Source organism: Miscanthus floridulus, chromosome 7 (genome assembly GCF_019320115.1).
Source record: "Miscanthus floridulus cultivar M001 chromosome 7, ASM1932011v1, whole genome shotgun sequence".
Lineage (NCBI taxonomy): Eukaryota > Viridiplantae > Streptophyta > Magnoliopsida > Poales > Poaceae > Miscanthus > Miscanthus floridulus.
This window is the reverse complement of record NC_089586.1, coordinates 100,731,408-100,747,861: the sequence shown is the minus strand read 5'-3', so window position 1 is coordinate 100,747,861 and position 16,454 is coordinate 100,731,408. Positions and strand designations below refer to the sequence as shown.

The 16,454-nt window shown below is 44.8% G+C and overlaps 1 protein-coding gene across 1 annotated transcript; it reads right to left on the bottom strand.

Moving 5' to 3' along the window:
- Positions 1-3,810: 3,810 nt before the first annotated feature.
- LOC136463983 (cytochrome P450 87A3-like) lies at positions 3,811-8,075 on the bottom strand. The gene is made up of 9 exons (XM_066462940.1): positions 7,846-8,075; positions 7,374-7,701; positions 7,067-7,216; positions 6,463-6,714; positions 6,186-6,275; positions 5,716-5,794; positions 5,490-5,596; positions 3,995-4,125; positions 3,811-3,901 (listed from the first exon to the last, which is right to left on the bottom strand). Exons 1-9 carry the CDS (start codon positions 8,055-8,057, stop codon positions 3,811-3,813), a joined length of 1,440 nt encoding a protein of 479 aa, XP_066319037.1. The 5' UTR covers positions 8,058-8,075.
- Between the last annotated feature and the right edge of the window lie 8,379 nt (positions 8,076-16,454).

Genomic DNA, 16,454 nt, shown 5'->3' with positions numbered 1-16,454 from the left:
GTCTTGATCGTGCATGGTACGCGATTAAGGCATGTATAATCTTGAAGATGTTTGTTGATTAGTTAAATCTGGTTTATAGTTCGTTATTATAGCTGTAACGATGTGGTCGATCCCCAGTGATGGCACTGTAGATTGGAGGATGCTAGTTCGTAAATTTATTCTCGATTAGGCGTGACCTTAACTGTTTGCTATGTCTGCATCAGCTAAATAGCCAATCGCCTATGCTTTAATGCCTACAGTGTGCATCTGTGATTCTGTTAAATGTGAATAGATCTGTTTACTTTGAAGATCTAATTTATTGTCTTTATCATGGCTGCATCGATCTGGTCGAACCCCACGGTTAGAGATGACATGTTAGGTCTGATGAGTTCATAGGTTTATCCGTGTGAAATAGTCGATTGTTCACACGTTGTAGTTCTTTTTCACCTGAATCAGCTATTTTAGCCGATTCACCTGAGCCTTCACATATAACATGTCTATCGGAAAGCCTGTCGAAGCTCATAATTGCCATCGATCCGGTCGAACCTCACTGTTGATGGTAACAGATTAGATTTCGAGCATCTGCAGATCCATTTGTATTAGATAGTCGATTTATTCGCATGTTATATCCTTTCTCGTTAGATTCATCGGCTCAATGATTCACAATGGTAATATCTACCTAGCTGATGATCTCATTTACTACGTGTACTGTACCTATCAACATAAAATCAACCGCTACCCACGAGCTTTACAGTCCGTAACAGCCGATTTCTGTGCGTATTGGCTATTTAATCGTTTTCCCGTCTGGCTGCTCCTGAAGCGGCACATTTGGAACTGTTTAGGCACAGACCGGCATGTTTCACCTTAAATTACTGATAAACTTTCTCTCCTTGTCAATTGCATGGTCAAATTGACTGGCATGTCTCGGGAGGAATACGCAGGATCGGTTATCCCTGCGTTGAAGCCAAACGGATCTCCGTGTGAAATAGTCGATTGTTCACACGTCGGCTTGCTGTGTGTCAACGCATTTTCGTGCTGACAAAAACGTCTAAAGCGCATAAGATTTAGATGATGTTTGGTTCACCAAATTATAACGGTATTTGATTACATAGACGAATGGGTTTCAGTATAAGCATCCAGCTCAGATTGGCCTATCACGCAACACCTTTATACCTGTCAAGACTCTAGTGTTTTATATCTGCTCCCTTGAACCACCCTTTCCTCGCAAGAGAAGCTTCACGAGCTAACACACTCGATGTCGTGATCTCACTCTCCTCCCCTTCACTCTCCCTCTCTCTACTCTTTTCTCTCTTCCAATCTTATATTCGTTTCTTCACTCAGGTGTGAGAGTAGAGGACTCGCTGATGATGAGGCCGCGTGTGGTTGTTAGCAAAAATGCTTGCAAAGGCACAAGTAAGGAGAGCCACAGGCAAATAGATAGGATGCACTCGAGTCTTGGAGCAATGGCAGTAGTAAAGCTTTAGGACGAGGGGATTGTGTGTGAATGACCCATATCCAATTACATGTATGCACATAGGGGTGGTAAACCAAACATTGATACAGTACCCTTCACTTCTGTACTAAGATATTATTAATTACATTTTGATGAACCAAACATAGTCTTAGTTTTATTAGGACAATCAATAACATGCATTTTAGCCTATTTGGCATGGCTTCGGCTCCAGTTTTGATAGCAGCTTCGGCAAATGAGCCAGACCAAACTCCTTAGGAGGAGCCATTTTTGTGCATGGAAGAGGAGCCAGAGCCAATTTTTATGTAGAAGCCGGAGCTGCAATTTGTGGATCCTCCCTACAGCTCCAGCTCCTCCGGAGGAGCACCTAGGGGAGGAGCCATGCCAAATAGGCACTTAGGGCCTGTTTAGTTTGTAACTACAACTTACCATGCCATAGGTTAGTCATGCCATAATTTTTTGTAGTTCTTTGGTTCACTACCATAACTATGACGCGCCATACTTTCTTAGCACCCTATCTCTTGTGGATCCTTCCTCCGGCTCCAGTCCCTCCAGAGGAGCACGTGGGGGAGGAGTCGTGCCAAACATGCACTTAGGGCCTATTTAGTTTATAACCACAACTTGCCACGCCACAGGTTAGTCATGCCGCAAATTTTTGGCAGTTCTTTGGTTCACTGCCACAACTATGGCACGCCATATTTTCTTAGCAACATATCTCACACGTCGTAAACTCATTTTCTTGTCAAGTGTGGTTTCGATTTTGCTTCTCATACTTTTTGTGGTAGCCACAATTTATTAGAGGTTAGGCGTGACAAATTACGACAATAACCAAACAGGCCCTACACATGGGATCCACATGCTAGGTGCACAATTAGCAGCCACACATGCGGTTTATCGCAAACAATGACAATCGGACCTCGTGTGGCCCAATTAGTAAGTTTGGGGACCTGTGTCTACAATTTTGGAAGTTAGGGATGTAGATGACACCGCCATGCAAGTTTATTAACCTCGTGTGGCCCGTTCAGTAAGTTTTTGTGGACATGTATATGCAATTTTGGAAGTTTAAGACTTGACTCTGTCATGCAAGTTTAGGCAGTGGACCCAACATGTTAGATACATATCAACACTAAGTCAAAAAATCCCGGGCATTCAGTCAACATGCCACGTTGGCGTATAGATCAGGTTGAAAGCTGTTTGGACTAGTATTGGAGCCTGACACAAGTTTAGAGACCCAAAAATTTAGAAGTAAAAGTTAATCGGTGACGTGCCGTCTCCTCGCGAGTGTATTTTACTCTCGATAAAGTGTCTAGATAATATTTTGATTTGGACTTTGAACCATCCCTGTTCTGATGACAAACTCTTGAAATAATATCAAATATAAAATATTAGACAATAACCTTTATTTAAATGTAATAATAAAGTATATAATAAAAAGGGGAAAATAAATGTCACTACTGATTGGATGTAATGAACCGACAGTGACTCCCTGCTATCGTATCGAGTAGAGACATGATCCAACAATGATCCTTTTAATATCATTGTCGGTTCCAGATACAAGACTTTCACTACTCGGTATAAAATCGAAATTGATAGGCAAGCCCTATCACTGCCGTCTGTCGATTGACCTCTACCGAGACAATTCTGATAGCGAGTTTAGACCCGACCATGGTTCTGGAGTAGTGTAGATTCTTCAAACCAATGGCTTGCGTATTTGTAAAGGGATTCATTTTTTTCTAAAGCATAGTTTACTTCCATTTGTGATGTACTCATTGGATTAGTATATGTGGACATTCAAACTTGAGACCAAACCAAGCAACTTGTACATACCAGAGAACTCCTGAAACAGTGCATGCATGCAGGCCAAAACATCGTGGCCACTACATATAGGCAAGCGCTAAGCGCTTGTACATGACAGATTTAAACTACATGACACACCATATGGGTAGACCGTATAGAGACCACTAATTAACCACACGGGAAACAAAAGAGATCCCAAAGTACAAACACCCCTATATTGTTTGGATCAGGGACCTAAATATATCCATTGGTCACAAGAGTATACTACACTAACAGAGAGGTGCCCTACAATCAGCCTGTTCGTTGGTTGGTTTCTGGCTGATAAGTCCGGTCGGTGCTGTTTTTTTTGTGAAAGGAAAATACTTGGCTAACTGATAAGCTCTGACTGAAACCAACAAGCGAACAGGCTGAATGACCTCAGGTATGTATAAGACTGCTTCATCACCTAGATATATATGCTATATTTTTATACTTATTTCCTGTATATGTTTGCCTGCAAGCAACCACATTGACCTGACAGGGAACACACTGTGTATATCCAGAAATCAGGACAGAAGAAGGTGTCAGTTCTTAGGTAAGAGCTGAACATGAAAGCCATCGGGGAAGCTGAGCCCGGGGGTACGGACTATGTTCCCTCCTTTGATTGTCCTCCAACTACAAATCGCCAAATTTATCTTAGAATATAGATTTAAATTTTTCAGAAGAATTTAAATATTTGTGCCTGCATCTTCAAGTAAGAACTGGTACCTGTACTTTGTAACCAGGCAGTGGATGAAGGTTGCCATCAAGACCTTGCTGAGATCTGTGCCGACACAGAACCGGAGCCCCCCACCGAAGGCCATGAAATGCTTCGTCCCACCGGTGATTTCCACCTTGTCCTGCTCAAGTGACACCCACAAGAGAATTGTTTAGAGTTTAGAGAAACTTCGTCAGTCAAGAACTGAAAATATGCAATCTATCGTCTACCGTTTTTCATGTCCATTCTTTTATCTTCCGAGTTATATATGCATGGAGGCTTCTAGCTATGGGCATATCTTATTACAAGTTGCTGCATCTTTTTTGCTTATGTGAACAATATAATATCTCAACTGTTATGGCTTTAAGATTGCTTAATTCATTTCTTTACACTTAGCTGTCTCTTTTCAGTGGAACAGCGCATATTAAGTAACTTTTATTTGACTATATGCTGTTCCATAAGCTGACTTCTTGACCATTCCCATGTAGACATATCACGTAGCAATAATCTACAAACAAAGAACTGAGCTTACTGCTGCAAATCCAGGTTCATCACCTTGCTATACAGGCAAGATAGGATTATTTACTCCTGTGTAATGTCCCCTTGACATATTTGTTTTTTCTACTTTTCACTGATTCTAGCACATTCACCTGCCCCATTGAGAAAATGTCAGGCTAGAACCCTAAACTGGAGACAGCTAGGGCAAGTGGTCAGAATCCCATGCAATTTGTTGCAAAATATGCTAATATTAGTACTCTACCAAGGCGATTGGTGCAGTTGTTTGCCAATATATGTGCACGCTCGTCTGTTTAGGACTTGGTAGACCATGCATGTGTGTATATACGTATATATTCTTTTTCTGGGTCCTTCTTATTATCCTTCCAAGTTCCAAGTGAAGTTACGATGTAGTACTCCCTCGGTCCCAAAATAAGTCACCATCTCGCATTTTGATGAGTTTAACAATTTTAACTTTGAGAAATATATAGTATAAAAAATACTAATATGTGTGATACTAAATAAGCATAATTAGGTTAATCACACGTTATATATGTCCATACTAAACCTATTTGAAGTTACGGATGTTGATACTATTTTTTATATATAAAATCTAGTCAAAGTTAAAATTGGTTGATTCCTTATATTGCAAGATGGAGACTTATTTTGGACTGGAAGGAGTACTTGAAACTCCAGAATTCATGCGTATATCTGATTGCAATTTCCATCGTTTGGTTTAATTTACTACTCCTTAACTACTCTCCACTTATATTAGTATCTGGTTAGTTTTTATAAAATGATGATACACCTTAAATAAGATGTGGACCGCTTTCTAACTTCAGGTAGGAATTGTGCACGGTTCGATGGACATGGGTGGTACCGTCAAACAAAATCCTGAAAGACTGAAACTAAAAGTGTTACTACAGGGTCCTTTTGATTCAATTTTCTACTATCCCAGAACCCTAAGAATAACTTTCGGTTTTGCACAAATAGATCGAGAAGGGCACAAACCTGCCATCTCCACGGATTAAACGCTAATGGATCTTCATAGATTTCGGGATTTAAGTGCACTGCTGGAGGACACACCATCACTCCCCAGCCTGCTGGAATGGTGTAGCCTGCAGCATCCAGAGGTCCGGACACAAACGAAAATCTAATAAGTATATTTTTTAATAATCTTACCGAAAATGGGATCAGAAGTATATATATTCCCTGCAGGTAGTATGTATTATTGTACCTTTGAACTCAATGTCTTGCAAGGCCTTCCGAAAAATACCCGGCACGATGTTTGCCAGTCGTACAATCTCGAGTGTAACCTGCTTCATCAACACCGAAAGAACACCGTCATTTACAAAAATTGCATTTCTGTTTCTCTCAAATCCGTTTTGCCTTGTATTTGTTCTTTCTAGTGATCCACATGCATGCACTCATGCATGTTTGTCCCAGATTAATTTAGTTACATGTTAAGCTAAGTACAATTATATCTTCTTCCTCGTAGACCGTGCTTTAGGTTTCACATGCACAAAACACTGACCATGCACTTGCAGAATCGTCATTTTTCTGTCAAAGTTGTCATATATATAACACCATTTGTGTTACTGTGACTGTAAGATAAGTCTATATGTCGAGCTAGCCTTCTTTAACGGTGCAAGTTGCAGTCAGCAATCCGTGGCGTATCTAGGTATAGCTAGACCCGGTTAGGCTCACCTGAGATGTGAAGGTCATGGACTTGTACTCGGCCCACGTGAGCCCGGCATCCCTGTCCTTCCTGTTGCTGACAATCGCCTCATGCTCCTCCTGGCCACACAACACACACACACACACGCAGCATCATCTCATCAGCTGGTCAATTGTTTCCGGCACAAGCCACAGGCCTTGTTGCCTGCCTGCGCGCGTACGTCGATGGAAGTAAACAATCGCGTTCAATTCGCAGCTAGCTAGTCTCCTGCTGCATGCTGCTGCAGCACGCACGCACTGCACTAACCGTTAGCGCCCGGAGCACCCTTGGGTTCTCGGCGAGGAGCTTGACGCCCAGCGTGAGCGCCAGCGCCGTCGTCTCGAAGCTGGCGAAGAGGAGCACGAACATGAGGTCCAGCGCGACGGCCTCCGTCATGACGGGCTTCTCCCTCCTCAGCTCCTCGATCAGCACGTCGAAGAAGTCCTCGCTCTGCCTCCCCGGATCCGCCATCCGCTCCCGCATCATCGTCCTCAGCACCTTCATCGCCTTCTTCCTCCCCTGCCGGCCCATACATGTACAAGCGGATTTACTAGTAAGAAGAAGCTAGAAGCCTTAGGCCCCGTTCGGTTGTAGGGAAATGATTCCCAGCCGCACAGATCTTTCACAAATTTGAATAAGCACGGAAGATTTTCGGGCCAGGAACGCCCGGTTCCAAGAGAACCGAACGGGGCCTTATTAGCGGAAGGGATTCGTCTAGAACCATTGACCGTGAGCTAGGAAGCTTTGCATGCATGTGATGTGAGTGAATGGTCGTATGTTTGACTGGATGCATGTGCTGTCTTGCTCACTACGTTGCATCGCGCTCTTCGCATGCATGTGCGGTTGTGAAGCTAGCTAGCATATCAGTTACCTGCATGCACTCATGGTAGGCCGTGCCGGGAATGTCCACCGGGAACGATATGAGGCCGCGAATGAAGGCCACGAAGTTCTTCCTCAGATCCTCCGACGACCTGGACGGCTCGTAGCTGATCAGCTTCTTCGCGGTAAGATCGAATATCATCTGCACGCACGCAGGAAATGGAATTGATTTCATTTTTCATCGTGCGAAAGATCAGATCATCGTCGGTCATCTAACTAATATAAGCTGATCGAGCGCAATGTGTGTCAAATAATGAAGCACAGGTACAGCAGGCTGCTGATCGATCTGAAGCTCTTACGGTGGAGATGGCGTCCTTGAGCTCGACGCCGCACGGCCGGCTCGCCCACGCGCCGAGGCTGGCACGGCAGGCGCGGTGGGTGTCGGCGAGGAGCACGGTCCTGAGGTTCTCCTGGCCGTAGAGGCGGAGCACGAGCGTCTTGAGGTACTTGTACATGAAGCCGTGGAGGGAGCCGACGTTGTCGCGGCCGAAGATCTCGGTGAAGGTGTCCGGGTACCAGCTCTCGAACAGCTTCCCCTCCTGCTGGAACACGTAGTAGTTCAGCTCTGGGTCCGCCGACACCACCACCGACCGCCCCACGATGCTCGTCTTGAAGATGTTACCGTACCTATATACACATCCATCCAATTTGTTACATCACCAACGCAATATGCAAATGCAGAGAGTAAACCATTCATTAGCAGCCTGCTTAACAATTATCTGCTGCTTGGTTTGCACACTGATGACTGCTGGTTAACAATTAAGCTAGTACCTGTCCAGTCTCTCCTTCACGAATGGCGAGACGTCACAGGTAGGATTGGGCGCGAAGAACTGCAAGGTCTCGCCGAGAAGAGGCAAGCCGAGGGAGCCCGGAGGCAGCTGGCCGTTAGCTTTCGGGTGGCTCCACCTGTATGCCCACAGGATGGAAGCCATGGCCGCGGCCAAGGTCACAGCCCACACTGCTACGCAGACCAGTGACTCCATGGCCGCGCCGTCAAGGTAGCTAGCTAGCTAGGAAAGAGAAGGGTCTGGCGATCGAGTGGTGACTACTCCTGATGCCAATGGTGTTGCAGGCTGTAGATCGATAGAGCGCAGACTGCAGAGATGCAGGAGAAGCTAGTGCAAGATATGGTCGCACAACCGAGAGCCGCGTGCCTGTTATATATAGCAGGCGACAGGTTGCTTCGTTCAGCATGCTTAGATAGGCAGAAACATTTTTAAAAAAACTAATTGGAGGAGGAATTGTTGCCACAGAATCGCTGCCAGTGCTTATCTTCTTAGCGGAAAGCATCCACCAGGAAGCTCGTCTTGGGTTGTTCTGTTCTGAAGAATGTGGTACATGCCACAGGAAATAGGCTGTTCTGCTGTGAACTTTTCTCGGCGTGGTTGCCTGTTTAAGGTTGGCTGGCCTGGCTCTGTGTGGTTTAGCAATAGACGACATGTACAGCGATGGGCTGCCGGCTGTTCTCCAGACCAGGGATTGTTCCAGTCTCCCAGTTAGATTATGGCATTAGCAGAAACAGGCCTACTTTTGGCTGTACTAGCCAGTTTTCATATTGTGCGGGCATATTCTTGTTTGGTTGCACTTGCACATAATATAAGTTCAAACAATATACCTGATCAATTAGTTTGACAATTGAAAAATATGGAAATTTGCAGCCTCAAATGGACCAATTTCAAAATATTATTCTGAATATTTTTTAGCTTTGACCATCTATACTTAAATGAACACATTATAGAGGGGTACTATAAAACACATGTTGTTATTTCTGTTTTAAAATTATTGAAGACCCTATCGATATTGCAGTAGGCTTAAGGCCCTGTTTGTTTGAGCTTGTTAGCTAAAAATCAGAAGGTGACACAAATAGCACAACCGTTGAGCTTTCTTTTGAAAAGTTGGAAAGATAGCTTTTAATTGATAAAATGAATTAAAAGGTGAAAAGCATATTCTGAGTAGGTTTTTTAGCTTTTGGTATGCTAAAAAGCTTAAAATTTATTAAAAAATCCCAATAGCAAAAAAAAAAGTTATTAGAAGCTAAGGGCACGTTTGGTTACTTTGCTTGTCACTGTTTGGCCTTGCCAATCAAGAATGCTGGGTGAGTTCGAATGTTTGGTTCTTTGCCCTGAGTGCCTGGGCAAGCGAGATCTGACTTGCTTGTGCGAGAGAGCAGATTTGGCTTGTTAGGCTGGGCGAGCTCCTCATTTTCTATGTCAGCCAGGCGAGGCGAAGCGTTGTCAAAACTAAACGTGCCCTAAAAGCTAGAAAGCCAGCTTTTGGGCAAAAAAGCGTAAAAGTTACAGCTCAAACGGCAAGTTTTAGGATCTCTTTGCAATTTTGTTTTACTGGGAAAATTGCAGTCGTTTATTTGAAGACTAGAGTTCCTTTTCTTTTTACTCGTTTTTATTAGGATTTTGATGGAATACGGTTATCATAAGTCTGGGACACGACAGGGGAAGTTTGCAAGAAATTAAAGGAACTGAATATGCACCGTCACACAAGTAGAACTGTAAAGTAGCGGCAGTGCCGAGTTGAAGTTTTCAGTTGTAACGAGTAGTTTAATTCTGGGCTGGGCTCGGCCACGTCGCTTTTGATTTGGTGGCTTTTTGATCGAGCAGGACGGACGTCACCATCGCTAGCAGTTTAGCATCAGGGTCACGGAGTACGCGTAGTTCTCTGTCCCACTGCTCGTGCAAGCTTGAATCCAGCATGCACACAGCACAGCGAGGGAGGCTGTGTTTAATTAGCGTCCTGCGCGAGGCAACGAACAGATGACGCGGATTAGATCGGCGAATCTTCCACGAATGTCCTGTTCGCTTTGGTCATAAAGGATCATGGATTATAAGTCAGAACAGTATTTTTTCTCACACTAAATCAACCAACAGTAATAATCCATGATCGTTTCAGCCGAAACCAACAGGCTGGTAAGCAGAGATCGTACATCATCCTACGCCAGAGGACGACGGTGGTTCATCAGATATACTCCCTTGGTCCCTTTTTTATCTATGGTTCTCACCTTACTAAAAAATCAAACGAACTCAACTTTGATTAAATATATAAAAATATTAATATTTATAATAAATAATTAGTATCATTAGATAGATTATGGAATATACTTTCATAATAAATTTATTTAGAGATACAAATATTGTTGATATTTTGTAAAACCTAGTTAAAGTTTAGAAATTTTGACTCACGTGTTTTCCGTAGCAACAAATATAAAGGGATAAAGGGAGTACCGTACACTACTCTCTCCATACTAAAAATGACATTCTTATTACAAAGAAGTTAAACATTTTTAGCTTTATCTAAATATATATATATATATATAAAAGAAAATATTAGTATGCGTAATTACTACGCTAAATATATTTTTATAATAAATTTATTGAGAGATACAAATATTACTAATATTTTTTATAAATTCTATCAGAATTGATCAGCATGACTCGTATAATGACTTTCTTTTATGGACGAGGGAGTACTACCGGATAGATACAGTAGATACGTGCTTCCACACGCACGTTGGCCCTTTGTCTTGTGAGTCATACTATTTCAGCGAATGAATAGTGTTTTTTCTCTCACAATAAATCAACGAACGGTACTTTCAGTCATGGCTTTTCAGTAAGGCCGGTGTAACACTCTCGATGTTACATTGTACAGTTTTTGCTAAAACACTGTATGAGCATCATACTTGTGTGTAAATGTGTGTAATATAGAGTATACATCAATTTTCGGAACTTGAAACGTTCATTTGAAACAAGAAACAAATGTTACATTCCATGTCTCTTCATATAGTTTAGGGTTTTAAGTGAATTTTTATCGAACAAAAATACTATAGAACGTTTATGCGAACTTTGATAAAGTTTGTAGTACGAACTTCGTAGGCAACGATGAAATACGTGCGGTCGAAGACGGGGTTCGCTACCTAGTGTAACAAGTAGCTTGGAAAAGGGATTCGACGCGAAACCGTTCGAGGTTTAGTCATTTCGCGTAAGTCGGTAAATGGATCGACGAAGCCATGTTCGACAATTTTTGTAGAACGATCGGCTTTGGAAGTGGCGAGATGTCGTGGCTTAGGTCGATAGCCCTACGTAACCCCTTGAGGATAGAATGGCTGGTTTGGTTTTTGGATTGTCGTATGGGTCGTGGTAGCAGCTTTAAAAAGCGTGCACGGCACATCTTCCACTTCCGGGCGCGGTCACCGCCTCCGCTCGGCCTGACGCCTCTGCTCTGGCCTGCCTAGCGCGCGCTGCCGCGCTAGCCGTGTCGCCACCGTCGTGCCTGTGTAGCCACATCAACGCGCGTGGCTCCCTACGCTGCTGGCCACGACCTCCAGCCGCCAAGCTCTAGTGCAGCTCGTGCACGCCGCACGCGCCCAGTCGCTGCTGTCCGCTATCGTCGTAGCGCGCTGGCCATTCGGCCATCACTACCGCCCGGTCATCACCGCTGTAGTGCGCCTGGCTCGCGACTCGCGCACAGCGGGCCTGGATGTTCTGCCCTCCATCACGTCCATCTACGCCACTGCTCGCTGTCGCGTGTGCCGGCATGTTTGGCTCGTCCGAACCGGCGTCGCCACTCGCCCGAGCACGCTCACGCGCACCGCCTGCACAGCCACTACTCCCATTGACATTATGACTGCGCACGCATGGGTTGGCCTCGCCGGCCCTCATCTTCACGGTTGCGCGCGTGAACACGCCACGCCTTCCCATCGCATCGCCTGGAGAGTCACCGGCCAACCGCGCCACACCAAGGCCTAACTCCAGGAGCCTGTCCCCTCTCGCATTTGCCCACGTTTGGAGGACGAGTGGGAGTACAGCGTCGGGCCTAACTTGCCTGGGGCGGTAGTACATTGTTGGGCGTCGATTTAAGCTTTCGCCGTTGCTGTTGTCACCTCTAAGCCAAGTGTCGTTGCCCTCAAATTGGTCGTGTACCGTCCATCCCTTTCCAATTCATCGTGCGCCCAAATAGCTAGAGTAGTTAGCTTTCGATTGGAGTCAATTCGATGGCTTTCCATCTTTCGGTGACGTAATGGGGAGAGTTTTCGCTCGGCGGTCCGCCATGGCCGGCGAGACAAGTTCTCGGTCTGGGGCACTGCTCCTTGCTCTTTTGTTTCAATCGAGCTCGGTTGTTGCCTCTCCTTGACTCATTTGCCTTGCCCATGCAGTGGTCCCAACGACGGTGCAATAGGTCTTCGGGAACGTCTTCTCCGCAGCCGGCGTGAACCGGAACCACCTCGGGCGCGTGGCCAGGCCGTTGCCGTTCCTTGTGATTTCGCCCAGCCCATCCGTCACATCGCTGGTTTGGTCCTCTTGCTTCTAGAGTAGATGGTTGACTCAGTTAGGGTCGAGGCTCCCCGGAGCGCTGGGACGGCCGCCGGTGAACTGGCTTTGATGTTGCTCCTGTGGCCAGCTTAGTTGGGCGCAGTAGCTACTCAATTTGGGCTTCAAGGTGGTTACTTTTAGACTGTAGATGGTCACCAAGTAGCAGTAGAGGCGTTCGGGTAGGTGGTTTCGCTGGCATCGGGCTACCGTGGCCAGACCCCGCCGTGACACGTGGCCACGCCTACGTGGTGTGTCGTTCTATGCATTTGTTACCTCAATCGGTCGCGCATGGTACGTAGATGCTCATGGGGGTGCTGGTGTGTGCCAGAGGGGTCGGTGCTCACCGGCGTTTGGTCGGCGAGGCCGCGACCCTATTAGTCCGGCCAGGGGATTCGTAAAACACGGATTCTTATGGAAGTAGGGTCCTAGATGCAAACTCTATGACTCGGTGAAATAGTGCTCGAGTGGGTTTTGCGAATGAGGTAGAGAATGGGGGCTTTTTCGCTAAAAAACCAGCAGCGCGTGGCTTCGCTGTGGGCCGGCTGCGTTGGGCCGCGTCGCGTGACGCCGAGCGGGCCACGCCGGTTCCTGCGTGAGCGCGTGGGCGGGAAGCCGAGGTGGGCCGAGCTGTCGCTCGCGGGCCGCGCAGTGAATTCATTTTTCAATTCTCCAGTAAAATACCAACGTTTATTCAATATAATTTCTAGCTGAACTTTGATAAATTGTAGTAAATTGTGTAGTTGTCCAAAAATAGTGAAACTAATTTTGTGAGGTTCATAAAAATAATGTCTACCTATTAGTATAGTTAGACTATAGTTAACTATGACAATGGTAGGTTCATAAATTCAAACTAGAGAGCTTAATATTATGTGAATTAATAATTGTAGGAATTTTTGTGGTACATTGGTGATAGATATGGCCATGAAAATTTTACAGTAGGCTCACTAGATTATTATGTACTTGCTGTAAATTTTATAGCCCTAGAGTAGGTTGATAAATAGAGTAGCTATTATCCTTGCTTTATCATATATAGCGTAAATCGGCATTAGGAGTAAGAATACCGGTAGTTGCTATAATAATGTATGCCATACCTCATACTTGTTATTGGTAGCAATAGATAACGTAGTACCATGGTTGGTAGCACTAGCTTAGTAGTTAAACAGATGTACGTTTAAGAGTTGCTGTTGCTATGTTACTAAGCATGGCATCATCATTTCATGCATGTAGATCACGAGTTGGTAGAATTCGTGCCCATCGACGAATAGGAGTACGAAGAAGTCATTGAGGAGTATGAGGAGATCCTCATGCAGGACGGAGCCTCAAAGCCATTTGGTGCTGACCTTACTGACCCATCGCCTGCCCAAGGCAAGCCCCGATGCAGAACTCTTATTTTTAATGATCACTGAATATATATATGATGTGCATTTACGTTATAGACATTTTATGAAAACTACATGTATAAATATATCTACCTATGAGTCCTACTAGTACATGTCGAGTAGCTGTTATGCTCAGGATATCGGTAGCGTGAGTAACCTGCCGTTACTCGCAAATAGGTGATAAATTTGATCACTCATGATAAAATGGTGGAAAGGAAAAATGGTGACTAGACAAGGATATGGTTTGGGTACTGATGGGTGTTAAGGGTTGTGTCCTTCAACCAACAGGGCATAGCTCGGTTACACTTTTTCTCTGTTTGTGTCAATTAAGGACTGGTCATTACAACGGATGCTAGGCAAGTCACAGATCTATTATCTCGAGCGCATACTTCGGTATGGGCGTAGGGAAGACTTGTTGTCTCTCTTATCGTGGATTCAGCTCTTTCTAGACCGACTGATTGGAGGCGGGGATGGTGGAGGTCCTTACACCGCCCTAAGTCTGGGACTTAGGAGTGGGGGCTTGGAGTCTAAGTTTGGACGGGGACCTAGACACACAGGATAGGAGGGTGATGAGTTAGTCCTGCTTATGCCTGGGGTACAAGCGGGGCGTGTGTTTTTGGGGCACCCAACTGGGCACATTGGTTCACGAATCACCGCCAAGTCGGTAGGACTTGTCTTAACTCTAGCATCGTAGTAAGAACTGAAAGATGGAAGATGATGAAATAGAATTGATTGCTCAACCCTTGCTTGAAAGTAGAACATGTGCTTATATATACTGGATAGATAATAACTTAATACGTCTGATAATAATAACATAAATAAGGACTCACTAGTAGTATTGCTTTCTACCAAAAGAAACCAACAAACCATAAAACTTATCATATTCCTTGGAGTCAGGAAATTATTCCCACTAGTCGGATAAGTCTTGCAAGTATATTATGTACTCAGGGTTTATTTACCCCTGTTGCAGGTGATGCTTGATAAGTACCGTTGTGTGGAGGATTCTTCAGGTGGGCTCAGACGGATCCTCGTTCTTATCGTTAGATGTTTATTTAAAATTCTGTTGTTTATGATTCCGCACTCTGACATTTGGTATTGTAATAATGTAATTTTAAGAAACTGTTGTATGAAATGAACAAGTATTGTAATTCATTCTCATATTCTTGGGAAAAATATGAATCTTTCGGGTTCTCCCTTGGGGTGTGCCCGATGGATACCGTCCGTTGTAGCTTGCTTTCTGGGTGCTTAGTGTCTGGTTGAAGACGAGCACCTCCGTAAGCATGTTATTTTAGGCGGTTCTACCACAGTTGGTACCAGAAGCAATATTGATTACGAGTTTCATCACTCTTTTGCAAAACCTAAAAAATTGACCAACAAAAGTTTTGCGAAAAGTATGATGCGATTAAGTTAGTTAAATAAGTATAAGCCCTAGCAATATGGTCTATCTAGGATAGCGGCACTGGTTTTATGTAATTAGTTTTCTGCAGGTACACTGACTTATGTTGCATAAGAAATCGCTTAGTATATGGAAAGTGAGTGTGTGATGTGCCAAAAATTTTATGAACGCCGCTATATTCCGGCTTGAGTGAACGTATAGGCCGAAGCATGCATCATAATAATAACATCTTGCTTAAACTAAAATTTCCCCCTACACGTATAATTGGATTAGTAAAGTGATATGATTAATTAAAAGAATGCTTTAATTAAATGTGCTATCATTTCTCTAACCCCTTGCTTCTGATCAAGAAGGTTGTTCTAAATGGATGGTTCATATCTCTTACAGATGAATCTAAGGTCCAGACATGGGAGCACTAGTGCTAGGGTGGCTCATGGGCTTAGCGAGGGCCAAGGCGAGAGTGGCCAAGCCCATGAGCACAATGGGGAGAGCCATGGGGCTCCACTTCTGGCTCCTCCTCCTCTGCCGCCACCGCCACCACCGATGGCTCACATAGAGATGATGGTGGAACTATTGACTACTCGCCGAGAGTCATCCCGTGCCATGGAAATCATGGCACAAGCTGTTGCTGGCTTCGCTCGAGGAGGCCACGAGGGCAATGGTGGGAACGGGTGAGGTGCTCGCCATCCTGAGGGACCCTCCTCTTACCAGGATTTCCTCAAGACCCACCCACCCACCTTCATGCCAACAGATGAGCCTCTGGATGCGGAGCACTGGCTTCACATATTAGAGCAGAAGTTTTTGTTGCTCAATGTGGCTAATGAGCAGAAAGTATGCTTTGAAGCATAGCAGCTCTTGGGGTCCGCAAGTGCATGGTGGGATACCTTCCATGCCATGCAGCAGCTAGATCATCTGACAACCTGGCAGGAGTTCACCATAGCATTCAGAGAGTTCTATATTCCTACTGGTGTCATCAACCGGAAGCTGATTGAGTTCCTAAAGCTGCGATAGGGGAGTATGATAGTGATGGACTATGTGAATAAGTTCAATCACTTGTCCTAGTATGCTGGCATTCATGTGGACACTGACAAGAAGAAGAAGGACCACTTCTTTCATGGCCTCTCTCATATCCTTCAGGAGAAGCTATACACAACGAACTATTAGACCTTTGGGGCACTAATGAATGCTGCCATCGCCATGGAGGGCTTATAGCGGGATTCCCAAGCAGAGTGGAAGAGGAAGCGGGTGGCTACGTGGTCTTCCAGCCACCCTCATACTTAGAAG